At 51.3% G+C, this 27,277-nt stretch overlaps 2 protein-coding genes across 2 annotated transcripts in view; one reads left to right on the plus strand and one right to left on the minus strand.

The window, feature by feature from the left end:
• Positions 1 to 4,356: 4,356 nt before the first annotated feature.
• magi2a (membrane associated guanylate kinase, WW and PDZ domain containing 2a) overlaps positions 4,357 to 27,277 on the minus strand; it is a gene marked incomplete at its 5' end in the record, with an annotated part of 152,332 nt that continues 129,411 nt past the window's right edge. Inside the window, 11 exons of the mRNA XM_079755925.1 lie at positions 4,357 to 5,099; positions 7,714 to 7,852; positions 11,717 to 11,878; positions 12,518 to 12,797; positions 13,511 to 13,745; positions 14,487 to 14,672; positions 16,460 to 16,726; positions 19,098 to 19,293; positions 19,881 to 19,969; positions 20,634 to 20,675; positions 23,327 to 23,453. Coding sequence (XP_079612051.1) covers positions 4,387 to 5,099; positions 7,714 to 7,852; positions 11,717 to 11,878; positions 12,518 to 12,797; positions 13,511 to 13,745; positions 14,487 to 14,672; positions 16,460 to 16,726; positions 19,098 to 19,293; positions 19,881 to 19,969; positions 20,634 to 20,675; positions 23,327 to 23,453 — 2,436 coding nt within the window. The 3' untranslated portion in view covers positions 4,357 to 4,386. The remainder of the gene's footprint in view (positions 5,100 to 7,713; positions 7,853 to 11,716; positions 11,879 to 12,517; positions 12,798 to 13,510; positions 13,746 to 14,486; positions 14,673 to 16,459; positions 16,727 to 19,097; positions 19,294 to 19,880; positions 19,970 to 20,633; positions 20,676 to 23,326; positions 23,454 to 27,277) is intronic.
• The window catches only part of LOC307089375 (histone H3.2), a gene marked incomplete at its 3' end in the record, with an annotated part of 183,935 nt that continues 171,060 nt past the window's right edge, over positions 14,403 to 27,277 (plus strand). The window contains exon 1 of the mRNA XM_079755606.1: positions 14,403 to 14,430. The remainder of the gene's footprint in view (positions 14,431 to 27,277) is intronic.

Raw genomic sequence — 27,277 nt, forward strand, 5'->3', positions numbered from 1 at the left:
TCATCGGCCCTCCAGGGTCCCTTAGACTAGGGGCCCTCCAGGGACCCTGAGACTGGGAGCCCAGGACCCCTGAGACTAGTCCTTGCAGGGGGCCCTAGTACTGGTTTCCCAGGACCCCAGAGATATGCCCCCCCCCCCCCCCCCCCCCCACAGGGCCCCTGATACTGGCCCTCCAGGGGACCCAAGTACTGGCCCCCCTGGAACCTAGAGACTTGGGGCCCCCAAGGGCCCCTGATGCCGGCCATCCAGGAGCGCTGAAACTTCATCCAGTTTACCCCTTAACAGAAGGAGACCAGACAAGGCCTCGCCTGGTCTCCTTCTGTTGGGGTATAAACTTGATAAAGTAACGCAGCTCAGCCCTCAGGAGGCTTCGCACATCACAAAGGGCAGGGTGTGGTTTCCCTCTCCGGAACAAATCCTGGAAGCGTGACAGAAAAAGAGACAGGGACTGGAGACCGGTTCAACGAACTCCTCCCTCCTCCACCTCCGTGAATTAATGTAATGACTCCTTCTACTACTTTAGTGTTGCGACACGGCGTCAACGCACACACGCGCGCGCGCGCACACACACATGCACACGCACACGCACACACACACACACACACACACACACACCGGGCGTCCCGCAGGAGAACGCGGTGGCAGTTTCAAACATGGTCCCCCGACTCATTTATTATTAATTTATTAATTACTCAATAAGGAGCACTGCGGTGTGACGTCACGATGCACGCCTCCTCATCTGTTCCACGTTGAGGTCAAGTTTCCTCACTTCTTGACTGGCGTCTCAAGCAGTACAACGCGATCTGTTACATATGAGTGAGGCGGACGGACAGGTTTGGTTTCGAAGAATGGCTAAATGGACATGAGGACTGCTGTAGATCAGCATTCTTACGAGGATGGGGGGATGATGTCAATCAAAGTTAACGACGCAGCTTCTTCTAACGCCAGGGTCTATTTGCATAAAAGGACCAAATCCTGAAAGGAATACAAAGACGTAATCGGGGTTGAAGTGGTTAATGGCCTGAGACAAATGTCCAGTTCCGAGTTATGAAGCCTGTCGGTTTGAACTGCGCCCTCCAGCGGACGCCTGTTCAAAGTCCACAGTCCTGTCTCTGTATGCTGAATGCAGCTTGAACCGAGCATCCAAGATCATCAGGGACACCTCACATCCTAGCCATGATCTCTTCCAACTTCTGCCCTCTGGAAGACGCTGTAGATCTATGAAGACTGGAACGACACGCTTCAACAACAGCTTCTACCCTTCAGCAATTAGACTCCTGAAGATTTGCAACTCTGCTATTACCCCCCCCCCCCCACCGGACTGAGCTAAAAAAATACAGCCGACTTTGTTGTTTGGCAATTAAAGTTTATATTCTATTATATTCTGATCAAAGGGCATGACGTCACACACCGCGTTTTACTTTTGGTTGTGGGTTGCACGCTACGATGCGGTGTGAACCGGTTCAACAGCGCCCCGTGTTGCAGATCACAGGATGGCGGTGTAACCTTCTTTAATTGGTCAATGGGTGTAACCTGGTTCAACATCGCCCCCGTGTGGCCGAACACTGAAGGACAGAATCAAACCAGTGAATTGACAACTGACTTATTCATGGCAACTTGGAAACGAGGGTGTAAAAGCAAATTTAATTAGCCATTTTTGTTGCAACAATATCTATTATAATCTACTTTTTCAACTGACTGCCCTAAATACAGTTTAAAATGATCATATTTTAGTTTATCTTCAATAAGTAGTTAAATCCAAGAGTCAGTGTATTAATCGGGCACATTTAATTAGCAACAGCAGCGACATAAGTGAATACTCATTGATTCATCACGCTGTTGTGTCAATATTTTCTTTTATTTTGACAGCTTTTCAGAATACCATACAAGTAAACCTTTGTTTTCTGTTGAAAAAAGTGTATATATCCATAGTGTTGCATTTTCATAAAAAATAGTTGTTCAGCTCTAGTCTTCGTCGAGTCGTTTGTTTTGAGGATATAATCAAACATGTTTTGTTCTAGTATGCTATTCCTTCAACACTTTATCTACACCTCTTTTTATTGGTTTTGTTCACAGTTCAGGTGTGAAAAAGCAGTGTTGTGCAAAGACCAAGTTTGAATCCCCCCCCCCCCACCAAAATCAACCAAATCCCAACGGAAGTGCTTCCTTCTTGTGTGTTTTGTTTACAGAGACTCAGAACTTTCCGTCTCTATCTGCAGAAAACGTCAAAGACAGACCAACGTAAAAACAGAACAGAAAGGTAGCAAGGATTCGCCCTTCAATGGTTTCCCCAGTCTTCCCCCAAACCACAGCTTCAGTCTCCGCTTGAACACTTCAAGAGAACACGTTCTATTCCTCTCGACGGAAGGTTCTGAAGGATCGCGGATGCGACAGAAAAAAAAACTCCAAACCGATGAATCATAGGGTACAGCCAACCAGACGATCTGAAAACACGCTCTATACTCAACGAAAATCTCATACAAAAATACTCACATTTGTATTCGCCCCAGAACTTGGATTTCTTTCGACACTTTCAGTCATTTACTTTTATTCTATTTTAGTTGAGGGTGATTATGTTCATTAGGCATAATCCACAGTTGGATTATGCCTAATGGTGTCCTGATATTGGAATATGTACATCAATATCTTTTTTTCAATGTTATGAACCGTTATAATGTGTTTGTGTCTCTGTAAGCTGAGGACATAATCAAGGGGCCAGTGGCTTCAATATAATTCAACAGACTTGTTTTTCAGACAGGACTCAAACAGAACGCCATTAACCCCCAGACGAACCCTGTATAAATAAATATACCTGTAATAACTCTGGTGGTCGGAATTTGCATAAGTCATCCGGTGAAGTAAATTATATTTAATTGGTCAATGATTAAATATTCATAACCAATCCCAGCGCCTTCGAGTCAATAGTCAATATCATGTAAATTCTTATTTTTCTTACAAATTGTTTAGCAGCCTTTTTTTTAAAAACACTCCAGTCGTTTAAAGTGTAACCAAACTAAAAAACGAAGTCAATTAAAGGGCATGGTCCTATTTTCAAAGTTTGATTGCAAAGTTTTTTTTGAAAATCACTTAATTTTCCTTAATAAGGAGCTTTTTTATAGGGCAAACCCAAACTATCAAGGTGAATATTGTTGTTGGCTCGAATGTACTACAGAAATATTAGTGCTTCTGTAACTAAGCAACAAGCATCGCACACACGCACGATACTTTATTAGCTTATAAAGATATTCCCGTTAGGATTCGCGATTTGTATCCTAAACATCATTTTTATGTTCCGAACATTTCAGCGGATGTGCAGCATCAATATGGTGTCACACAGGAGTCTTAAAGGGCTAACATGTTGCGTCTTTATGTCAAAACGAGTGCGTTTGGTTACACTTTAAGTGGTGGCTAGTTTGCCTTCTCTAAGGCACTCGCCCCGTAGCAGAACGCCCTCTGGATCATCCGATCACAACCCAGCTAGCGTTCCTGCGTCATGGTTCACCATATATATATATATATATATATATATATATATATATATGTCTCACAGCTTCACGATGATTTGATCTTTATTTACACAATAATCCTCCCATAAACGTACTCTTCCTGGTGTAACTTTCCTCCATCTTTAAGCCTCTGATCGGCAGCGTTCAAAGGTCCACCATTGCTGCTCCGCCTCTCATCTCCAGACAGCCTCCCTCATGGCAGGGAAACTCCTCACCCCTATTAACTCTCCCTTCATAAAATAGACTCCATTGTGTTGATATATATATATATATATTTCTATATATATTTATGTATATATATATTTATTTTATTTTATTTATAAAACCATCCTTGTGTCCGACAGGCGCTGTGTCGCTGGCCTTTGTTTTTGTTTGCATGTTTTTGTCTCTCAGTTCCAGCGCTGTCCAGATAAACAGGGGGACTGAGGTCAAAGGTCAGCTCCTAGGTCGGAGGTCAGCTCAACGACCCCCAACGAGTCCTCAAAGTTTTGTTTAAAACGATTCCCCTTGTGACACACAAACACAACAGAAACACGGACGCCCAAACACACTTCTAGTCTCTTTTTTCACTTTTTCTTTTTTCCAAAAGTAGGTGTAGATCTTCCAGTTTTTTTAAATTTTTTTAAGGTGGTTGGTGTAAAATATTTCTCAAAATAATTTAGAGTTCATCTTCATAAATAAAAAAATAGGCTCCATGACCCCCTCCCCCATCCTCTCTCAGTCACGTTTTGCACCAAGAGGAGCGGAGGGGCTCGTGGGGCGGGGGGAAGGCAGGGAGGAGGGGATGATTGGGGGGGGGGGGGGGGGGGGGGAGTACTGCCCTAGACCCAGGTCTGCTGCCCCCCGGACCCTCGCCCGGCAGGGGGTCAGGGGTCAGGGGTTAACTGCTCAGGGGGGGCGGGCCCGACCGCAGCGCCCCGGGGAGCTTGTCCGAGCCGGGGATCTTCCAGAGGCCGGGGGACACGGCCGCCTTCCTGACGGACCCTCCAGCTCCTCCACCTCCTCCTCCACTCCCGGCGCCCCTGCCCCTGGGGCCCCTCTCGTTCTCCGGGCCCCCCTGGGACCGGGCCGGGGCCCCGGGCGCGTGGGGCCTCGGGTCCTCCCGCTCCGACGGCTCCCCGCACCCGTTGCGGGCGCCGTAGTCCGCGCCGTTGGCAGAGAGGAAGTGGGGGGGCTCTCTGACCTCGCCGTCCTCCCCTGACCTCCCCCCGCCCCGGGGGGCAGGCCGCGCCCCCGGCTCCGCCCTGCCCCTGTTCCCACCACCACCTCCTCCTCCTCCTGCTCCTCCTCCTCCTGCTCCTCCAAGGCCTCTGCTCCACTTGCGGGGGGCCCTGCCCCCCTCCTTCTTGCTCCTGCTCCTGCAGGAGGAGGCGGACCCCCCCCTGTGGGTGGGGTCAGGCTGCTTGGGCCTCCTCCCCGCCCGCACCTCCCCCTCCTTCTCCTCCACCTTGGCGCTGGGCCCGGATGCGTGGGCCCGGGGGGCCTGAGGGGGCGGGGCCGGGCGGGGCTGGGGGGATGAAGTGGGCGGGGCCTCGGACGGGACTACTTCCTGCAGGCCTGGGGAGGGGTGAGCATCCCATGGGGGGGCAGTGTCTGGAGGAGCACACACACACACGCAGGCACACACATTAACAAGCACACACACACACACACACATTAACAAGCACACACACACACACGCAGGCATGCACACAAACACACGCACACACACACACACACATTAACAAGCGCACACACACACACAAACACACACATTAACAAGCAGACACACATACACATATATATACAAGCACACAGACACACACAAGTACAAACACCCAGATGTGCAACCACACACACACACACACACACACACACACACACACAAATAAAACAGTTAAAACATTATAAAACAGTGTAGCAACCAGATCAACCAAAACACACACACACACACACACACGCACACACACAAGCCACTACAGCTACACAAACACGACACATCTAATGGCAGAAAGCACAGCAACCCATCACAGCGACCGCCGCTACGCTACCGGCTACTCTCAAAAGGAAAGAAGGCGAACGCACCACATCTGCACCGAGCGCCCCACGCGTCACAGCGCGACCTCCCCGCTCTGCCTCCGCTCCCCCGCCGAGGGCCTCGTGCTGAACCGGGAGGGGGACGCGGGGCGTGAGACGGACGACGACGCGGTACAGAGACGCGCCTGGTGGAGCGAACGAGGCAGGAACCACTCGAGGTGGAGTCTGGCTCTCCCTTCTCCCGCTCTCTCCCACTCCCACTCTCTCCCTGTCTCCCTCTCTCTCTCCCCTTCCATCACGCTCCCTTTGGGCTCTTCATGTTTACTCTCTCCCTCTCTCTCTCCCCCTCTCTCGCTCCCTCTCTCTCTCCCCTCTCTCTCCCCTCTCTTTCTCCCCCTCTCCCCCCCTCTCTCTCTCCCTCTCTGTCTCCCCCCCTCTCTGTCTCCCTCTCTCTCCCCCTCTCTTCAATACCAATGAAGGTTCCTTCAGACGCACAAAATCATAGATGCACACAGTGAACCATGCACATGCACACACCACACCGACTGCATGACAAACAATCGGCTTCTCATTGTCACTCAAGCCTTTGTTCCTAAAAGGGACAAAGGAAATACTAGCCCCTTTAGAGCTAGCCTTTTAGAGTTAGCTGCCGGCTAGCTGTGGGCTAACAGAGCCGTTTCACAGAGCCATCGTCGTAGGACAGCTGAGGTGTCCCTCATAACACTGATTATGGGTCTGCTTCTTTTGTGCACCAGGCTGCTGTTACATGTTAAAAGGGACAGGAGGGTCTTCATGACGACGGCTCAGTGAAAGGGTTTATTAACACTTCTATTCTGGATGGAGATTAACAGCTGGCTGCTCACACTAACCCTCTCCTATTCTGACCATCTTGAGGCCCCCAGTACGCCTGTACAACTCAGCCTGACAGTCCCTCTCCAGAAACAGGTATCACTTTAGGCAATGGGAGTTAAATACGTTCTCCCACAATGCCCCTGGGCTCCGGGCGTGGGGATCGCCGAGTCACGAGGGGGAACCTCTGTCACGACTCGTTGTTTCCGCAGCGAGAGCAAAGGGACGCGCTGCTGAAGCGGACAACGCCGCCGTCAGCGGCTGTGCTCGGCAGGCTTGGGGAGCTACTCTTCCTTTACCTTAACGCCCTCCCCCCATGTCCAGGCCTGCCCCCCCCCCCCACCCCGGTCTGAGCTGTGTGGTGCGTGGAGGACTTCCTCAGTATCAGCTGAGTCCCCCCCCCCCCCCCCCTAGACTGTAGTGAACAGGTTCCTCTGAGGATTTTAGATTCTAGGTTCTAGGCTATAGGGTCACGAATCTGCTGGACTCTCTCCTGGAGGTATTTCTGTGTGCGCCCAAGATAACGGTGGATGTGTGGCTTCAGATTCAGGCCATCGCAGCAGAACTCTCTCTAGTCGTCTCTCTAGAAGTATGAATCAAAGTCTTCCTCCCCTCTGCCTGATGTCCTGTCCTGACCAGACGTCAACCGTGACCACCGACACACAAGACACACCAAACCACACGGAACTCGGCCAACCACAGCAAGCCACCAACACCACACCAAGGCAAGTGGTAGAGAAGAAAACATTCTGGTGGTCACAAACCGTGTCTTTAGAGCGGCCCATTAGGAAGAAATAGGGGGGGCCATGCTTGTCACTTTTCATGCACATGGAGAGACTGGAAGATACCATTCCTATAGAAGGGGAAGTAACAACCTAGACCAAATTATTAGGGTTAGACTGTTGGAAATGAAAAGAGGTTACACTACAGTTAGTCAAGAAGAGAAGAGATTAACGAACAAGTGCATCCAAAGAGAAATGAGATATTACAGTAAATACAATAAGATCTGACAGAAAACAATGACAGATGCTTAAGAGAGAGATCTGAGAGAGAAACCAATCAGCTCAAACCGCAGGGGGCAGCACCGGACGTAACTCCTGCTTATTGGTCGAAACTGGCGCTGGATGAGGTCAACCGGCACCGATTTCAGCCAATAGAAAACTGCGGCTGCAGTAAGTGTGTCTCACCAGCGGGGGCGCTGTCCCTGCGGTCTGAGCTGTGTGTGTTGCCCCTCAGCCTCAGCTGTTAATCGAAGGATGGAGTGGTATTAATAGGGTGTGCTGTGGAGCGCAGTAGGAGCCGTGGTGGAGGAGGGGGGCGGGGAGGGTGTGTCGGGACTCACCATACTCCGGGACCTGTCCCGTCCCCCTCTTCAGCAGGAGGCGCACACGCCGACCCCCCGACTTGATGAGCTCGATGGCCCGAGCGTGGGTCATGTCCCGGGTCGTCTCCCCGTTGATCTCGATGATCTGGTCGCCCACCTGACGGCCGACAGGGGGGACAAGAGGAGACGCTGCTCCATCAATCACAGATGCTAGTTTGGTGAATGTCAGTAGGGGATGGCCTCGCTGCGATCTGATTGGTGCCTCGGGTAAAGGTACAGGTGAAGGTGAGGCAGGAAGTGAGGTATGACTTTCTCTAAACCTGCGACGCACCTTTCCACTAAAACAACAGGGTACTGTATGGGGAGTTCCATGTTCTTTCGCTAGCTAGCGATTGGGCCAAGATGGCCGCTAGGTGAACAGCTAAAATGACAGCCAGACAGACAGACAACCATATAGATAGACAGACAGACAGACAGACGGATAGACATACACACAGAACAACATACAGAGACATTCACAGACAATGGAGTGATTGTGCCAAGCTGCCCACAGACACACCAGACGTCAACATGCAATAAAACTGCAACACAACAACACAGAAGGAGCATCAAAGCGATGGCCGAACCGATTCCTGAGCAGACGCCCCACCGGGACGGCAGAGTCGGAATAAACTTCGGAAATAGACGAGCAAATTATGCAAAGCGCCCGCCGGCCGACTGAACGGACAGGCCAATTATCTCCTGGCAGGTAGCAAGAGGAGATACGCACAACACATAATGAGAGATTAATAAGCCCGCCACTTTCTGGAGGATGCCATTAATAAGGGATCAATATGGAGACGTCTGTCTGCTGGGCGTCTGTCCGCTGCTTGCTTCGACGGGCGCTTCACATTAACTCTGGGTTGCAATTTGTCGTTTTGAGGGAATCACATCGGACAGGAGGGCCTCTCTCTCCCCCTCTCTCTCCCTCTCTCTCTCCCCCTCTCTCCGACGTGTGTCCCCCCCAGTCCAGTCCCTCTGAACCCCTGGGGGTCAGAGGGACGGGACTGGGGGGGGGATACCAAGCTGCCTGCCTCCCCTTCTTCTGCTTCACCCCACGACTTTAATGGAATGATCCATATGTTGTTTACGGCATGTTTACAGGCTGAGCAAGACACACCAGCCTAACTGCTCCTGACGAGCTGGCTGTCGCCTTGCATTGTGACTCCACCGTCGGTGGGTGAATGTGGGCATGAATGGGTGCATGTTAGACAGTATTGTAAAGCGTTTTGAGTGGCCACTGGTTATAAAAGCGCTGTGTAAATGCAGTTCATTTATGCAAAATGCAGAATCATTCAAGCCTTGTTTTCTTCAGGCTGTGTTATCTAGCCAACCTGTCTGTTAACTAGCGGTGTCTAGTTCCCCTTTGTTAACATTTGGCCTGGTCACCAGATAGTAGTGTCTATGAGTCTGTTTGGCGAGAACGCAGGAATCTAAGGCCCGATGTAAATATCTCCCCCCTTTGGTGTCAGCAAAGATTTGCAGGGAGGGGGGAGACACTGGGACCCCTCCCCTGAAGACAATAGAAGGTGAAACCGTTGATGTAAGGAGAGCAGTCCTCTGGGGAGGGGTGAAACTGGTGAAGACTGTGAAACTGTGTTTGGGGCTCACTCTGCTAGAGAGGAGGCCGGTGTATGCATACTAGGGGTGGGAAAAATAATCGATTCTTCGATGCATCGCGATTCTCTCTAGAACGATTCCGTCTCGATGCAGATAAATTAATAATCGGAAATAAAAAAAGAAAATGTTTTTTTTCCTTCTCTTTTTTTAATTTGTTCGCCTGCTGCAACATTCTGTCCGCCAGAGAGCGATAACTTTAGTCATTTAAAAATTATTAAATTTATCTTCAGTGTGTATTGGCCAATCTGATTTGTCTTGACATGATTGCCATTCACCCCTTCTAATTCAAGAGCAGCTTTTTCTTTAATGACATAGAAAAGAAAGATTAGAAAGAAAAGAAAACTGAAACCTATTTTTTACATGCTTCCATATTGTGTTGTAATGCAAGCTGTGTTGATTATTGCATTGTTCATAGAAATTCATATTCGTGACAAAAGCTTTCTCTCTAATAAAATTTTAGATAAGTTAATTCATCTGTTGATGTCTTTAATGATCATCACAAAAGTAGGAAGTGATTAGCAAACTCTGAGTAGCAAACTCAGATCTATATATATATTTTTGAAAATCACGCATGGAAATGTACATAAAAAAATTTGTTGCATCGAGATGCATCGATAATCCCTTTAGAATCGAATCGTTGACCTCCCCTAATGCATACATTCAATAGGTTAATTTCCTACAACTTTTTTGTATTTAGAAGTCTCATCTCCCCACCCCCCTTCCCCGGGTCACCTTGGGTGGGGGGGTGACCTCTAGGTAAGGGGCCGTCGAGGGGAGACAGAACTCGCCAAACCAATTACTCTGAAACACGGGTCCGGTTGAAGTGGGCCGGGGGGAGTGTGTGGGACTCTCTCTCTCTCTCTCTCTCTCTCTCTCTCTCTCTCTCTCTGCTGTTCAGGCGTCATCACGGCGGGGGCCGAGATGGGAAGGAGGAGGTGGGGTTGGGGCTTATTAATCCTCCCCTCCTGACAGCAGAGGAGGGCCCTCTCCATCTTCCTGCTTTATTAGCCAGGAGGAGGGGAGGGGTGGGGGGGGGAGAGCGGGGCGTGAAGTGGAAATGGAGGTCAACCAGTCAGGTGACACCAGGCGACTCTTTCACTATCTCAGATCTCTTTTAATATCGCAGACTTAGTTTGAGAAGTTTTGTTCCTGATAACTCAATTCCTTCTTCCTGTTCTGAACTAGAAGAGGCTAACGGCAAACAGCCGTCCGTATGGAAACCAATTTAGTCTGACTAGAGGCGAAAATACATCCAGAATACGAGTTCTGTATTGGATTGCTGTGCGTGAAATGAAACAACAAGGCTACAAGCAGCACACCTACAAAGGCTTCCATCAGAACATCGCACAAGGCCTGCTTCTGTGTATGGCAGATGTCTACATGACGTGCTGATCTGTAGCGTGCGGTTTGACTGAAGCGCCACGCCGACCAAGAACTCAGAGCTCAGAACACGAGAGAACGTCTCTGACTGAAGACCCACGCCAACCCAGAACGCAGAACCAGGAGAACGGCTCTGACTGACACTAGAAACCACCGCTGCTCCTCTTTACTTCCTTGTAAAGCTCAGCCAAACATCTCCCATCACGGAAGTCAGAGGGATTTATTTTCTGTTGAAGCAATGCAGAATGGGGCTGAAAAGAAGCAGAATTTCCTGGTCCAATAAATACATTCCGGTCTTACTGGGAGTGGAATGGCTTCCTCTTCCAATGGGTTATGAGCTCATAAATAAGACAGAGGCAGAGAGGAGAGTGGAGAGAGGGTCTATAACTTTCCCCGCTCTGATCCAACTCGTTTTGGAGACACTTCGACTACATTATGAAACATACGCCCATAAAGCGAGCCGGGAGTCCTGATTGGAGGGAGTGGGGGGGGGAGGGGGGCGGTGGAAGCAGCTTTAAGGGTTTTCCGCCCATTACCTGCGACAGGTTGATTACAGATAAGGAACGCGTGACGGAGCAGGAGGATCTAGTGGGAGGTGCTCAGAGCTCAGGAGGGAGACAATTTAAGTCCTGGGAGATGGTGAAAGATAAGCTTATCAGCTGAAATAGAGCTGAGAGCTAAAGTGGAGTAGGTGTAGAGAGACAAAAGACATTAAGACTAAACTCGAACACAACCTCATTCTCATGTGCTTAATTGTTTGGCTTTGTTTTGTTAAAAAAAACATCATTTTACAATCTCTCTCTCTCTCAGTCAAAGTCCTTCCCAGGCTTTTGGCTCAACCTCAGTAACAGACTCCACACCTTTATGGTTCTCTATCGCAGAACTACAAGACCGGACCAAAAACCGAGGGGTCCAGTTTCAGACCTTGTTGGATCCCCCCCCCCCACCATGGACAGGAAGTAACCTCAGTGGGCGTACGTACCCTCATCCTGCCGTTGCGGATGGCGGGCCCCTCCTCGGCGAGCCGCAGGACGAACAGGTCCATCTTGTACTCGCGGCCGCCGCGGATGCTGAAGCCGAAGCCTTTGGCGCTCTTCTCCAGCTCCACCGTGAAGTAGTCGAAGTGGGGGGGCGGCTGGGGACACTGGGGCCAATCAGGAGACAGAGAACACAGCACAGCGACCAATCAGGAGACAGGGGACACAGCACAGCGACCAATCAGGAGACAGGGGACACAGCACAGCAGCCCATCAGGAGACAGGGGCCACAGCGGCCAATCAGGAGACAGAGAACACAGCACAGCGACCAATCAGGAGACAGGGGACACAGCACAGCGGCCCATCAGGAGACAGGGGCCACAGCGGCCAATCAGGAGACAGAGAACACAGCACAGCGACCAATCAGGAGACAGGGGACACAGCACAGCGGCCCATCAGGAGACAGGGGACACAGCACAGCGGCCAATCAGTAGACAGGGGACACAGCACAGCGGCCAATCAGGAGACAGGGGACACAGCATACCGGCCAATCAGGAGACAGGGGACACCCTCCCCTGGTACCCTACCCTGGTGCCCTCCCCTGGTACCCTACCTGGTACCCTACCTGGTACCCTACCTGGTACCCTACCTGGTACCCTACCCTGGTACCCTACCTGGTACCCTACCCTGGTACCCTACCTGGTACCCTACCTGGTACCCTACCTGGTACCCTACCCTGGTACCCTACCTGGTACCCTACCTGGTACCCTACCCAGTTACTGTCTCCACACCCCAGGGCTCCTCACCTGCACGGCGGGCATGCGGTACTCTGGGATGGCGAACTGTCGCGCGGCGTCGGCGGTGGGGAAGTGTCTGTAGTCCATGAGCGGGGGATGTCTGTAGTCCAGCGTGGGGGGCTGCCGGTAGTCCAGGACGGGGGGCTGGCGGTAGTCCAGGACGGGGGGCTGGCGGTAGTCCAGGACGGGGGGCTGCCTGTAGTCAACGGGGGGCTGGCGGTAGTCCGTGTACGGGGGCTGCCGAATGTCCGGCTTCACGTCCTGCCGCGCCTTCACCTCGGACCTGTAACTGAGGAACCAATCAGATCGCAGCGAGATGTGACCGGACTTGACAGACGGTGGGCGCTCAGGAGGGGGGGGGGGGGGGGGGGGGGGGCTTTTGGAGACAGGTTGGAGTGACGGACCTCGGACTGACCCGGGGAAAGCTACATTAAAAGGTTTGGAGTCACATTAAATGTTAATCTTTTACTCCAGGAAGAACTTCGCTGCGGAGAGGGAAGGTAAAAAAAAAATGAAAATGGGGGAGGGAAGGAGGGAGAGAGAGAATCTGTGCAACCTCTCATGTGGATGTTGGTGAAATATTTAAAATACCTGGAAGCAGAAGCAATATGGGTGAATAATTCAGGGGTCCATAAGAGGTAAGTGATGTTGTACGACAAACTGGGAATGTGTGTGTCAGTGGGTGAGGGTGTATGAGTGTGTGTCTGTGGTTGAGGGTGTGTGTGTAGGTGGGTGAGTGTGTCTGTGTGTGTGTTGACGGGAGGACGAGGGGGCGACAGAAGAGAGACAGAAAGCTAAATGGAGGGGTACAGCCGGAAGCTAACATGGACGTGTGGGAGCAGGAGAGGAAAAGAGAACGGGAGGCAGCAATGTTACGATACGCACAATAAACATACAACACACATCATACAACACAATGCATACACATACTTTACATACTCAGCTTAGCACACGCACACACACACGCACACACTCCCTGCCCCTCGTGCCGTGCGCCCCCACCTGTTCTCGTGGCCGTAGTTCACGGGGGGCGGGGCCGGCGGTCCGCTGGCGGGGCTGTGGTGGGCCAGGGGCCGGGCCGAGGGCCCCTCCGGCCCCCCGGGGCTGCAGGACTGGGCCGAGGCCGGGCCGGGCGTGGAGGCGGCGGGCGCGGCCGGGGGCGCGGCCGGGGGGCTGTTCTGCTGGGTCGGGGTACTCTGGGGGTCTCCGCTGGGGGCCGGTGGGGGTGGAGCGGGGTCTGGGAGGGTGAGAGGTCCGAGGGGAGCAAGGTTGATGTACGTTTTTTATTTATGAGACACACACAAACGCACACGAACAGGCACACACACACACACACACACACATACACACACACTTATAAAGACACACATGGGTTAGGGTGTTTTACTTCCAGCCAAAATACCTTCCTGCTCATTCATGACCTGGCATATAATGGTGTGTGTGTAAAAGTGTGTGTGTGTACGTCTCCCTGAAGACACCTTTATGGAACGATGCCACTAATTCTCTGTTGGGCAGAATCTGAACATCTTTTAAGACCCGCCTTTTCAAAGATGATGCTCTTAGCACTTATTGCACTTTTATCTTCTACCCTTTTATGAGCTAACTTTATCCTCTTTTTTTATTTACCTTCTTTTATGAATGTATTGCTGTGTGATTGAAACAATTGTCATCCCTAAAGCACTTTGTGTGATTTGGTTGATAAGAGCCGTCCAAGAGTATAATCACATCTATCTATTCATCAATCTATACATCACCTGTGTCTATCTATCACCCATTTCCACCACCAGGACCAGACCGGCTGCCCTGAGTCAGCACTTATGGGTATTTAGAAAAGACTACAGCAGAAAGTCAGGCCGTCTCAGTAATAAAACAAGTCTCTCTCTCTCTCTCTCTCTCTCTCTCTCTCTCTCTCTCTCTCTCATGTACACTCTTATCCCCGCCCAATGGGGTGCCGCGTGCCCTGAAGCCCCGCCCTCACCTTCCTGGGGGATGATGGTGAGCGTGACGCTGAGCCCGGCGTCCTTAATGAGCTTGACGATGTCGGCGTGGGGCATGTCCACGATGGAGCGGGCGTTGACCGCCAGGATGCGGTCGCCCACCTTCAGCAGGCAGCAGCGGTCCGCCGGGCTGCCCTCGATGATGCGGCCAATCTTATGGGGTACGCCTGGGGGGAGGGGGGCTTGTTAGACACACGGTTCAGGAACCCTGACACTAACCCTAACCACTGGTCAGGAACCCCAACCACTGGTCAGGAACCCCAACCACTGGTCAAGAACCCTAACCACTGGTCAGGAACCCTAACCCTAACCACTGGTCAGGAACCGTAACCACTGGTCAGGAACCCTAACCACTGATCAGGAACCCTAACCACTGATCAGGAACCCTAACCCTAACCACTGATCATGAACCCTAACCCTAACCACTGATCATGAACCCTAACCCTAACCACTGATCAGGAACCCTAACCACTGATCAGGAACCCTAACCACTGATCAGGAACCCTAACCCTAACCACTGATCATGAACCCTAACCCTAACCACTGATCAGGAACCCTAACCCTAACCACTGATCAGGAACCCCGACCACTGGTCAGGAACCCTCACCCTAACCACTGGTCAGGAACCCTAACCACTGATCAGGAACCCTAACCACTGGTCAGGAACCCTAACCACTGGTCAGGAACCCTAACCACGGGTAAGGACTCATGTGGAGCCTTAGACCTACGCTGCAGTTTACAACGTGAAGACACTTCGCTGATCCATACAGTTACACTTTCTCCATGATTTGGATCGGTAACGTTAACATAAGCAGAGTGAACTCAGCCATAAGTGCAGTTATTGCAGAAATAGACTCAATAACTACTATAGAGTCTGAACCAGCCGACTTTCTCTGCGCAAAATAAGATCTCAGGTGGCTGTGGATCAAAGCGTCTACGAACTGACTCGCTCCTGAATGGTAAAGAGAAACTGTGGAGAAACCTCACCAACAGATTGGAAGTCGACACCAAATAATGAGTTCTTCACTCTCCAGCACTCGGTTTCTCTCACTCTCTTACGTAAGCAGGACATTTTATTCCACTCTTTGTTTCCATGCACAGGGGAGGGAGTCTGACTGGCAGCCAGTGGGATCGGGCCACACATGACTGGGATGGAGGGAGGAGAGCCATCAGGCTGAGGGCAGGTGTTACATCCTTTATTATCCCCTTCTTGACCTTCTATGGCAGCTTGACTGACACCAGCTACCAGAGTAGAGCTAGGTCCCTTAACTTATCTTAACTCTAGAGCTAGGTACCTTATCATCAATGTAGAGCGTGGTACCTGCACTTATCTTTAATCTATAGTACTGTATCTGCACCTAACCCTATCTTAACTATATAGCTAGGTACTAGCTTCCTACAGGTTCCTTAGAGTTCTTAAGGGGTCTGAAGGCTCTGAAGGTGTCTGAAGGTTCTGAAGGGGTCTGAGGGTTCTGATAGGTTCCTACGGCTTCCTAAGAGTTCTGAGGGGGTCCAAAGGTTCTGAAGTGGTCTGGAGGGTTCCTACGGGTTCTGAAGGTTCAGATGGCTCTGAAGGGGTCTAAAGGTTCTGAAGGGTTCCTACGGGTTCTGAAGGGGTCTGGAGGGTTCCTATGGGTTCGGAAGGTTCAGATGGCTCTGAAGGGGTCTGAAGGTTCTGAAGGGGTCTGGAGGGTTCCTACGGGTTCTGAAGGTTCAGATGGCTCTGAAGGGGTCTGAAGGTTCTGAAGGTTCTGAAGGCTCTTAAGGGGTCTGGAGGCTCTGAAGGGGTCTGATGGCTTCCTATGGGTTCTGAAGGTTCTGAAGGGTTCTGATGGATTCCTTAGAGTTCTGAAGGGGTCTGAAGGTTCTGAAGGGGTCTGAAGGCTCTGGAGATTTTGGAGGGGTCTGGAGGGTTTTGAAGCTTCTGGGTTGAGGAAGAGGAGGAGGAACTCACTGACGGCGGTGGGCGCCTCGGGGCGGTTCAGCGAGCTGATGATCACAAAGCCGAAGCCCTCGCTCTCCTTGCGGTTGATGACCACATCACTGGGCAGCGTGTTGGCGAGCCCGGCCTCCTCCGAGGGGGCGGAGCCGGGCCCCGGGGCCGCGGGGGCGGCACCGTGGTTGTTGGTGAAGCTGAAGTCCCCGGGGCCGCTGGGCGGGGAGCTGTGCAGCGTGGAGGCCGAGGTGACGCTGCGGCCCGCGCTGTCGGGACCGGACTCGCCTGCAGGGGGCGGTAGAGAGCTGAGCACTGGGAGACACACGCAGTGGAGCAGCGGCTCTGGAGAACAAGTAGGAATCATTCATGATGTACGCAGCATCTCAAAGCCTTTTGCACAGTGAGTGTCGCCGAGATCACATCTCCCCTGTCCTTCACACACTCCCCTGGATCCCAGTTACATTTAGGATTCATTTCAGAATACAACTCACCATCTATAAATAACCTGGTCCCTCCCTTCCTCTCTGACCTCCTCCTCCACCACAATTCTACCCGCTGCCTCAGGTCTATGGACACAACCGCACTCAGAACCCCCAGGACCAAGCTTCGGACCTAGGGAGACAGGGCCTTCTCAGGTGCTGCACTCTCTCTCTGGAACTCCGTCACCAACCACGTCCGACAGGCTAACACACAACACACTCACGTTCATTTAAACAGGCTCTCAAAACCCACCTTTTAAGACTGCTTCCCCACATAACCTCCTTCCCTTCCACCTTTTAACTATTCCTAGTTTTAACAACCGATTTTGGTTTTTAACTACCCATTATATTTTATCCTATTCCATCTTTTATGTTTTTATTTTTGCATTAGATCTTTTTACTCACGTACTATCTTGTTAAATTGGTTTATTTTATGTTCACTCTGTAAAGCGTCTTTGAGTGTAAAATAAGTCTAAAATTGTATTACTATTATTATTATAGTGGCCAGGGTCTGGTTTGGGGGCCATGTTGGGCGCTTTGTCCCGGACACCCTTGATAGCCCCCTACTCTAGTGCGTCATGGGGTCTTTAATGACGGGGGCAGGGCATCAGTACCTTGGTCAACGTCCCATCTGAAGCTCCCAGCCCCTGCAGCAATCGATGAGGCCCTGAGTGAGGCCGCTCAGAGAGCTCAGAGCCCGCTGATAGACACGTAACATCCCCCGGTCTGGCTGACGCTCCACGACCTTCGCAATGTAATAACCGCCCACGCCGAGAGGCGTGGGCGGTTATTACATTGCGAAGGTCGTGCCAATCAATATGTTATACTGTAAGTTGCGGGCAGCTGGGGGCGGGGCTTGAACCCCCCTGCGGAGCATGTGGGATGCGAGTTGAATGCCTGAAGGCCTCGGCATGCTTCTGCGTGGTTGACCCGTTCCTAGGCACGTGTTGCCGACCGTTCCCTGGCTCTGGTACCATTTGGCTGGTCGCGCCGAGGAGGCAGACGTGTGCGGCTGTGCTGCTCACTGTGGAGTGTGCGTGGGTGATACCTGGGCCTCACCTGGCCCGAGTAGGACGGTTTTTGGGCTGGTGAGGCTGCACACCTGTTGCACATTGGGGCACCAGTCTGCACATGTTAAACCAGCCATCCTCACACAAACTCTCGGATATCTCCTGCATGGCAGCATGGAGCACCGGGCCATGGATCGTTATTAATCAACTTCAACCCAGTCAAATAGACGGATACAGAGAGCGAAACAGAAGGAGTAGGAAGATTGGTGGGAAGTGTGTGTGTGCGTGTGTGTGTGTGTGTGTGTGTGTGTGTGTGTATGCGTGTGCACGCGTGACTGCAGGGAGGTAATGACATTCTGAGGAGAGATACAAGGGCAAAAGTGTGTGTGGCGAGTGTAATCAATGAATTTGTGTGTGTGTGTGTGTGTGTGTGTGTGTGTGTGAGTATGTGTGTGTGTTTTTGTTGTGTGCATACGTGTGTGTTATAAGTGGTGCCTGCGCCAAGCGGGGAAGCTTTAGTCTAATTACTCATAGAGATTAATGCATCTCTGTCTCCCAACAGAAATTCTCATCTGAGGAAACAGTGAAGGACACACTGGCACCGGTCAGAGACAAAGATGACCGTGAGGGAACAAACATCAGGAAACACCAGTCAAGGAGCTAGGCTAGTCATTTTAGCTTCCAGAACAAGTAAAAAAAGAGCAAACCTTAATATCATAATATGTTTAAAAGGATTAGTCGCTGTTATCACTTTCCCGTTAGCCGAGCACTCTCCTGTGTCGTCGTGTTTTAACAGAAGGCTTTTGTGTCCTTCGTTTTGGATCGAAAAAGGAAAGAAAACGTCGGACTGAAAATGCTTTCAAGACACGAAGTCGAGACTTGACAGAACATATCAGGCTGAGCCCCCCCCCCCCCCCCCCCCCCACCCAGAGGACCCCCTAGAGCAAAACGTAAAAAACAAATGAACAAACATTCAGAACCAGAACTAAACCCGCAGGTCCGTTCAGAACCGAGGAGCGAGGCTGGGCAGGCAATGGGCTCTTTACAAAACCAAAGGGAAACCCATAACTGTTCTCACACCCCCACACAGACAGACAGAGAGACAGACAGACAGACAGGCAGGCAGGCAGGCATGCACGCACGTGCGCGCTGAGCGGGGGGTCTCACCGGAGTGTCCCTGCAGCCGGCGCCGCACCACCAGGCTGACCTGGCCGTTGCGCGCGGCGGCGTGCATCAGGTCGATGACGTAGCGGTGGGGCTTGCCCACCACGGGGATGCCGTCCACCAGAAGGAGCTCGTCGCCCGGCCGCAGCCGCCCGTCCCGGTCCGCCGGGCTGCTCTCGATGATGGCGCCGATCAGGATCTGCTGGGGGGAGGGGGCCGTTAGCGTTAGCCTAGCATTAGCCTTAGTGTTAGCGTTGGATCAGTAGTGGGGGGGTAGAACACGCAGTGAGTTGTGTACGCGTGTCGTTACGTCTGCATTTCGGACGTGTGGGTGCGTGTGTGTGTGTGTGTTAGAATGTGTTTTGTTGTTACGTTTTGCACACACACACAGGGAAACGAAGAAGACCAATGATAAACAGCCAACCGTCACTCTCTCAGAGGGGTCAGAGGTTAGGTGCGTGTTTTAAGTGGGTGTGTGTTTGTGTGTCAGGTGTCAGGTCTGCGTTAGCTGAGTGTGTATGTGCGTGTCAGCTGTGTGTGTGTGTGCGCGTGTTAGCTGTGTGTATCTGAGATGTGGGTGTGTGTGTGCGTGTGTGTGCATGTTAGCTGTGTGTATGTGAGATGTGTGTGTGTGTGTGTGTGTGTGTGTGTGTGTGTGTGTGTGTGTGTGTGTGTGTGTGTGTGTGTGTGTGTGTGTGTGTGTGTGTTTATGCGGGTTAAAGGAACGGAGATGACAGGGTTCCAGGCCCTCGCCATACGAGCCTTCTCACGTGTGGCGGGACTCACGGGCTGGCCCGCCTCATCCCCCCCCAGCACCCGGAACCCGAAGCCTGACGCCTCCCTGCGGAGCAGCACCTCCATGTCCTGGTACTCCACTGCTGGCACACACACACACACACACAGCATGGTGAGGTTCTTGGTTCGAGTCCCCAGTGTCCTCAGTCTGCCTGTAGGCTCTAGGGGGCCCAGACTCCCACCTCCATGACATGAATTCACTGGAAGGCGCTCTGAACGACTGAACGCACAACACATGTATCGTCGCACAACACAATATACACCACGACATACAGCTTATGTATCAGCAAGCAACACAATATACACCAGAAACATACAGCACATGCATAAGCACACAACACAACATACACCACAACACACAACATACACACAGCAGGCATGTAAGCCCCCCGGGGTAGCTAACACATCTAGAATCATGTCTTAAAGTCTATAACGTGTATAATGTGTGTAACGTAGTACCAAGAAACATAATCTGCAGCTCAACATCTCATCTGCTTCATTTCCACCTCCACTGTGTCTCTCCTACTGAGTATATGTGTATGTGCATATGTATATGTGTATATTACTGTCCTGAACTTCTACTAATAAAGAAAACTTATATTGTTGTACATATATGGTGTGTGTGTAAGGTTTAAACCAGAGATGCCGTTTGGTCCATGCAGTAATTGCTTGAAGCCGCATTGAATCAGAGTTCATTTATTCCATATTGAACGTGGATTTAGAAACAGGTTCAGTCTTGTTTACCTGAGGAGTCCAGAGTGAAGCTGGTCCGAGGCGGTCTGGGCTCTGCAAACAAACAAAAGAAACACAAATCAATACAAACAACAATAACACCATTCATTATAAAAACATGAAGACCCTATGAAGACGCATAAAGTGTTGGTGTCCACCTGTTGGTTCAGTGGAACCCGGAACACAGAACCCTGTGGAGAGAACCTGTTTCAGCTGGAATCACTGCAGATCCCAACCATCATCCTTTACAGAGAGACCCCCCCACACCACACACAAACAAACACAGGCCCTTATCGGCAACCTTATCTGAGATTGGACGATGCCAATCTCTGCTGTCGATCAGAGGGGAACAACAACGATAGAAAGGAACCGGAAGCAACTCTATGACAGAGGGCTTCAATCAGACCGCTCTGATCCCCCTCCACAGGGGCACTGGTTCAGAACCCCCAGGGGGTGATGGAACGGTGCAACCATCCACACACTTACACACAGACACAATAACAGACACACACACAGTGACACACACACTAACACAGACACACATACACACACAGAGACATACACACTAACACAGACACACACACAAACACAGAGACACACACACGCACACCAAGAAATCATTAAGCGTAGATGTCATCAAACCCACCATAATCACTGTGCTGGACATTTTAATTTCCTACAACCATCAACCATCACATTCTATGGTTCCATGGACTCAGTATCCTCCGGTAATTTCAATCGTGGACAAATATTTCTGTGCGGCAATTGCAGGAAGGAGTCAATAATGAGTCAATTTTCCCCAGGCTTCAGAACGGACATGGATCTGATAGATTTATGGAGATCCCGACTGGTTGATAAGGACCTAGAATCAGACAGAGAAGCCATCCGTCCTCGGCACATCTCTGAAGGCTGCGTCAACATTAGACCTCCTGATGCTCCATTTACATCTTTTTATCTTTGCTCTTTTTCCTCCATGTTGCGGTCGCCTGGCAACCAGTCAGATAAGCATCATCTGAGAGGCCGCAGATAAAGAAGTCAAATGGAGAAATGTAGTGGCAAAAGTGTAGAACTTCTCCCCCTGCTCAGAACAGGACCTGGTGTAGACCTGGTTATAACGAGACCTGGTGTAGACTTGGTTTAGACCTGGTGTAGACCTGCTCAAAACGAGACCTGGTGTAAACCTGGTGTAGACCTGATGTAGACCTGCTCCCCCTGCTCAGAACGAGACCTGGTGAGGTCCACCACATGGCCGCTGGCCCCGGCCTCCTTTTCCTTTGTTTTCTCAGTTAATCATTCAATCCCATCGCCAGACACGCCTCTGCTTTCTGGGTCGGGTCTCCAGGACCTTACTGGTACACTGTGAACATGAGAGAATCTAACCCAGTACCCGCCGGCAGAGAGTCCAACCCAAACACAGTGGAGGAACAGCTCACCCATGGCACTTCTTCAACTTCGTCCCTGATAGAGCCTCACACCGCTGCCAATCACAGAGGGACTCGTAGAACTGAAGCCCTTCCAGAAACCCATCTGGGTTCCGGACCAAAGACCTGACATCATGATTCAATCTTCATAATTCTGCCATTGAAATTGAATTCTTCTTCACCAGCCACACATGACCACCTTCAGGTTGAGATGTGTTGGTGAGGAACGTGTGCTAGTGGACGGTTCAGTGCCCACGTCTTGGTCAATCTCCGACCAACACACTGTGCGTCACAAAGCCTACCTTGTTATATTTAAAGTGTTCGTTTCACCCCCCCCCCCCCCCCCCCCCGCACTCCCCCTCCCTCCTGATGGGGGCTGGCAGCAGAACAACATCCAGGCACCCAGACTTGAGCCAAGCACAGGGTGTGTGTGCGTGTATCAGTGTGTGTGTGCGTGTCGTTATCGGTATGTGTGTGTGTGTTCTGTGTGTGTGTGTCGATGTGTATATACGCGTGTGCGTGTCTAGGTTGCTGTGTGTGTGTGTGTGTTTGTTTTGGTGTGTGTGTTGGTGTGCATGTCGGTGTGTATTTTTGTGTGTGCCGGTGTGTGCGTGTATGTGTCGGCGTGTATGAGTGTGTGTACGTGTGTCAGAGTGTTATAGTGTGTGTGTATGTCAGTGAGTGCATGTACGCTAGTGTGTGTGTGTGGGTAGCCCTGTTGGGAGGACTCGTTGAACCCGGTCAGAATACATTACATTCATGACACAGGGCAGAGCGGCTCCCAGCGCCAGAGACCACCACTCTGTGAGATCAATGAGGTACCCTGGGAGTTGTAGTTATTTATTGGCCGCCCTGAGGGTTGTGTTTATGTTTGTCTGAAGCAGTTTTATTAGATACCACGGGAGTTGTAGATGTTTCTGTTGGAGCAGGTCTATTACGTAACCTAAGAGTTGCAGAATGTATCCGTTAGTATTTGTGTGTTTGTTTGTCTGTGTGTGTGTATGTATGTTTGTGTATATGTATGTATGCATCAGAAATGTGTCAAATTGATCCTCTACAGCACTATTCAACCCACTACAACTCCACCGTAATCTCCAGCATTCTCTCAATCCGTGTATAGGCGATCCCCAGTATCATTGAGCCCCAGTATCACTAATCCCCAGTATCATTGAGCCCCAGTATCACTAATCCCCAGTATCCCCAGTAGTGAGCCCAATGGGGGTTAATCAGTGGACACCAGGGCTTAAACAGAGGACACCAGGGCTTAAGCAGTGCAGTACTTACGCCTACTGTCATAGAGCGCCCTGGGCGACTCATAAATGTCATAGGGCTCGGTCTGGGCGGGGGCGGGGCCCTCGGGGGCCCGGTCCGGGGCTCTGAGCTGGGCCTGGAGGCTCTGGAGGTGGAGGCTCTGGTGGATGTAGGGGGGGAAGGGGGGGGTCAGAGCCGGGCTGGCCTGGCCCTGTTGCAGCTCCCACTGGTCCAGCGTCTGTGAAGCACAGCTGTCAGCCTGGCCCTCCGGGGTCTTTCTACCTTTACCCCTGACCTTTGACCTTTCAACTCGGCACGCGGCCAGGCGTCCAGAACACCGTCCGCAGCGGAAGTAGGCGCAGGTTTGATGCCACGGTGAAGGGTGGTGTGAATTAAAAAGCGTAGCGGTTATGACGGTAGCGAGCCGGACTGTTAGTATAAGTCGCAGTAGGACTAGTAACGGTACTAGGACTAGTGGTAGTAGGGGTAGTAGCAGCAGCAGTAGTAGTAATAGCAGAAGCAGCCATTTTAGAGTTGAAGACAACATAGCAGACAAAAGGCTAAGTATTGTAGAGGGCTGAGGTTTTGTCTTGGCTAAGAGTATCCGGCAAGATAGCGTCAGCCTTACCCTAACCCCAGCCCCTGGCCGCTAGCCACTAGCTTAGCAGCGGGCGCTAGCCTCCGTTCTCCGTGTAGAACAAGCTCTGCCATGAAGCGCTCAGATCGCTGTTTGCGCTCATTTGAAGCAGCATCTGTTTGCGTTTTGGTGGGCTGTTTGTGTGTCTTTGTTGTGCCACGCAGATGGTGTGTGCATACTTCACACACTGTGCCGTGATCCAGGATGCGTCAGGAAGACGGATAGTGTCTTTAGTGAACAGACCTGCCACCTGGCCGACGGCGAAGATGACACTCAAAACACGATATTCAAATCCCGCATTTTACCGTTTCCAAATCCATGGCGCTGAATCATTCCGATCACTCTGAGCTCTGCCGTATGTTCAGAGGCACGTCGCCGTGTGAGTGTCACGACGCACATACTGCTACGGCGGGCTCATTTGCGAAAAGGTCGCCTCCCAACATGCGCCAAGTGCCTTGCATCCTCTCTGCCCGTCGAGTTGAGTGAGAGACGGGCCGTAACCGACGGCAACCAAACATTTGGAACGACTCAATGTGTCAGATAGCTTGGCCTCCCCACTGGTTACACTGAGTGACACGAGACGGGCGAGAGAGAGATGTGTGAGAAAGAGAGAGGGAGAGAAATGGAGACGGATAGAGAAGGATAGAGAGGGAGAGTTGTGTGAGAGAGGGAGAGGAAGAGAGAGAAATGGAGACAGATAGAGAGGGAGATAGAGAGTGAGGGAGACAGAGAGAGAGAGAGATGGAGACAGAGAAAGAGACGGACACCGATCAAGAGGGAGATAGAGAGTGAGGGAGACAGATCGATAAAGAGGGAAGGATGAGCACGATGAAGGATATGGGAGAGATAGCTAGAGAGAGAGAGAGAGAGAGAGAGGAGATCTTTTATTACTGAGATGGCCTGACTTTCTGCTGTAGTCTTTTCTTAATATGCCATCACTTAATATGTAAGTGATGACTAAGGGCAGCCGGTCTGATCCTGGCGGTGGAACCTGCTTCTGATCTCCTTTCCTTACAGGAAGCAGCATCAAACAACTTCCTGTCAGGGCTGTGGCGGTCGCTCTGGCAGGCTGGAGGCGGGGGAGGGACCCCTTATTACTGGGTTCTGGGACACAATATCTCTCCATCTCTCCCTCTCCCTGTCGCATTCTATCACCTTCTCCCGCTCTCTGTTCCTCCCCGTCTCCCCTCTCCCCCTCTCCTTGTCTCCCCGTCTCTCCCTCTCCTTGTTTCCCCTCTCAATCTCTCTTTCTCCCCTTCCTCCCTCTTCTCTCCCTCTCTCTGTTTCCCCTCTCTCCTTCTCCCTGTCTCCCCTCCCTCCCTCCCTCTCCCTCTCACTCGCTCTCCCCCGTCTCTCCGTGCCCTTGCCTCTCCGCTCCGTATGTCCTATGATTGCTGGGCTCAGACTGGCTGGAGGCTGCAGCCGACCGACAGACCAGATGTCTGGACACCCCCACAGGAGCCGTCTCCCCCTGCCTCCCCCGGTCTCCCCCATCTCTCCCCCACAGGAGCCGTCTCCCCCTGCCTCCCCCGATCTCCCCCACAGAAGCCGTCTACCCCTGCCTCCCCCGTCTCTCCCTTACAGGAGCCGTCTCCCCCTCCATCCCCAGTCTATCCCCTTGAGGCCACTTGATAGGGATAGGAGAAGACGAGGGAGATGGAAGAAGGGGGGAGGAAGAGGGAGGAGGAGGGAGAGAGGAGAGGGGGAGTAGAGGGGGAAGAGAGGAGACAATGGGGGACACTAAATAATGAGGATGAAGAAGAAAGAAGTATTTAGGAGGAGGAGTAGAGGGAGAAGCTACAGAGAGGACTCCTGATAAGGGAGGTCGAAGAAGGGAGAAATATTTGGCGGAGTGGGAGCGATGAAGAGTTGAGGAAGAGGATAAGGGGAAAGAGCTGAAAGAAGAGGAGGATGAGAAGGAGGAGGGGGTGAAGAGAAAGAAAGGGATGAGGAGAGGCAGGATATATGTATGTATATATATATATATATATATATATATATATACATACACACCATTTATCTTTGAGAGTATGGTTGCCGTGGCGATTAAGCAGTTCCCCCTCGTCTGTCCCTTATTAGTTATGCTTCCCGCCATTTTAAATCTCTGGACTGGCGACTAACGGGCGAATCCAATTAAACTGAGAGTGAACTCAGCCGCCGAATACGCTCTGGCAGCCGGCGCTGCTGAAGTCCTACACGCACATGTGTGTGTGTGTGTGTGTGTGTGTGTGCATGAGTGTGTGTGTGAGTGTGTATGTGCATCTGTGTGTGTTTGGGGAAGTGTGAGGCACAAAAAACGCTAAGGGTGGGCAAGGGAGAAATAGAAAGAAATAACTAGGCGTGTGTCTGTGTGTATGTGTGTGTGTGGTTGTGTGTGTGTGCATGTGTGTGTGTGTGTGTGTGAGCTGTCTGTTACTGTCCTGCTTTCAGCCTTTCTCCGTGAAGCTGGAATTACAATTAATCTCGCTGGAGGATGAAAGGATTTATGAAACAGCAAGAGAACAGAAGACAAGGAACCAATGTCTGTTGAGGTGCGTGTGTCTGTGCACAACTTTGTGTGTGCATGGCTGTATATTTGTGTCTGTGTTTGAGTTATTGTGTTTGGATGTCTGTTCATGTCTTTTTGTTTGTGTGTGTCTATGCGTGACTGAGTGTGACTGGATGAGTGTCTGTGTTTGTGACTGCGTGTGTATCGAGTACATATGTGTTACCCTGTGACTGTGTGTGTGTGACTGTGTGTTTGTGTGTGTGTGTGACCGTGTGTGTTTGTCTATGACTGTGTGTGTGTGAGTTTGTGTGTTTGTCTGTGACTGTGTGTGTGTGTGAGTGTGTGCGTTTGTCTGTGAGTGTGTGTGTGTGGGGTGTGTGTTTGTCTGTGACTGTGTGTGTTTGTTCTAGCCTATGGATATGTATCTCAGTGAGTCTGTACCATGGTGGTATCTGGTTGTGCTCCGGGAGGAGACGGCTGAGGGCTGAGAGCTGCTCTGCACTCATATTTCAGCTTCCTCACATCTGGGGACAACATCTGTAACCTCACCCCCCCACACCCCATCACCCCAGCCTCTCCATCAACATCAACCAACAACATCTTCTCCCCGAGTCAGAAGGATCAAACTCTGGCAGGGAAAAAAAACTACAGCTACGGCAGAAACAAACAGTGGAGATTCTGAACAACACGATAAGCGCAGTCCTGTAAAGCACCGATATTCTACACAGTGGTGTACTAACCAACTGTATATTTTTCCATCACACAAAACAGTATCTTAGACGCACAATCCAAGGAACCACCGCTGGCGTGACAGAAGTGTTTGCAGAACGCAGCGCGGGCAAAAGGGGGGGTCCGGTGG

This window comes from Pollachius pollachius (assembly GCF_949987615.1).
Source record: "Pollachius pollachius genome assembly, chromosome: 18".
Lineage (NCBI taxonomy): Eukaryota > Metazoa > Chordata > Actinopteri > Gadiformes > Gadidae > Pollachius > Pollachius pollachius.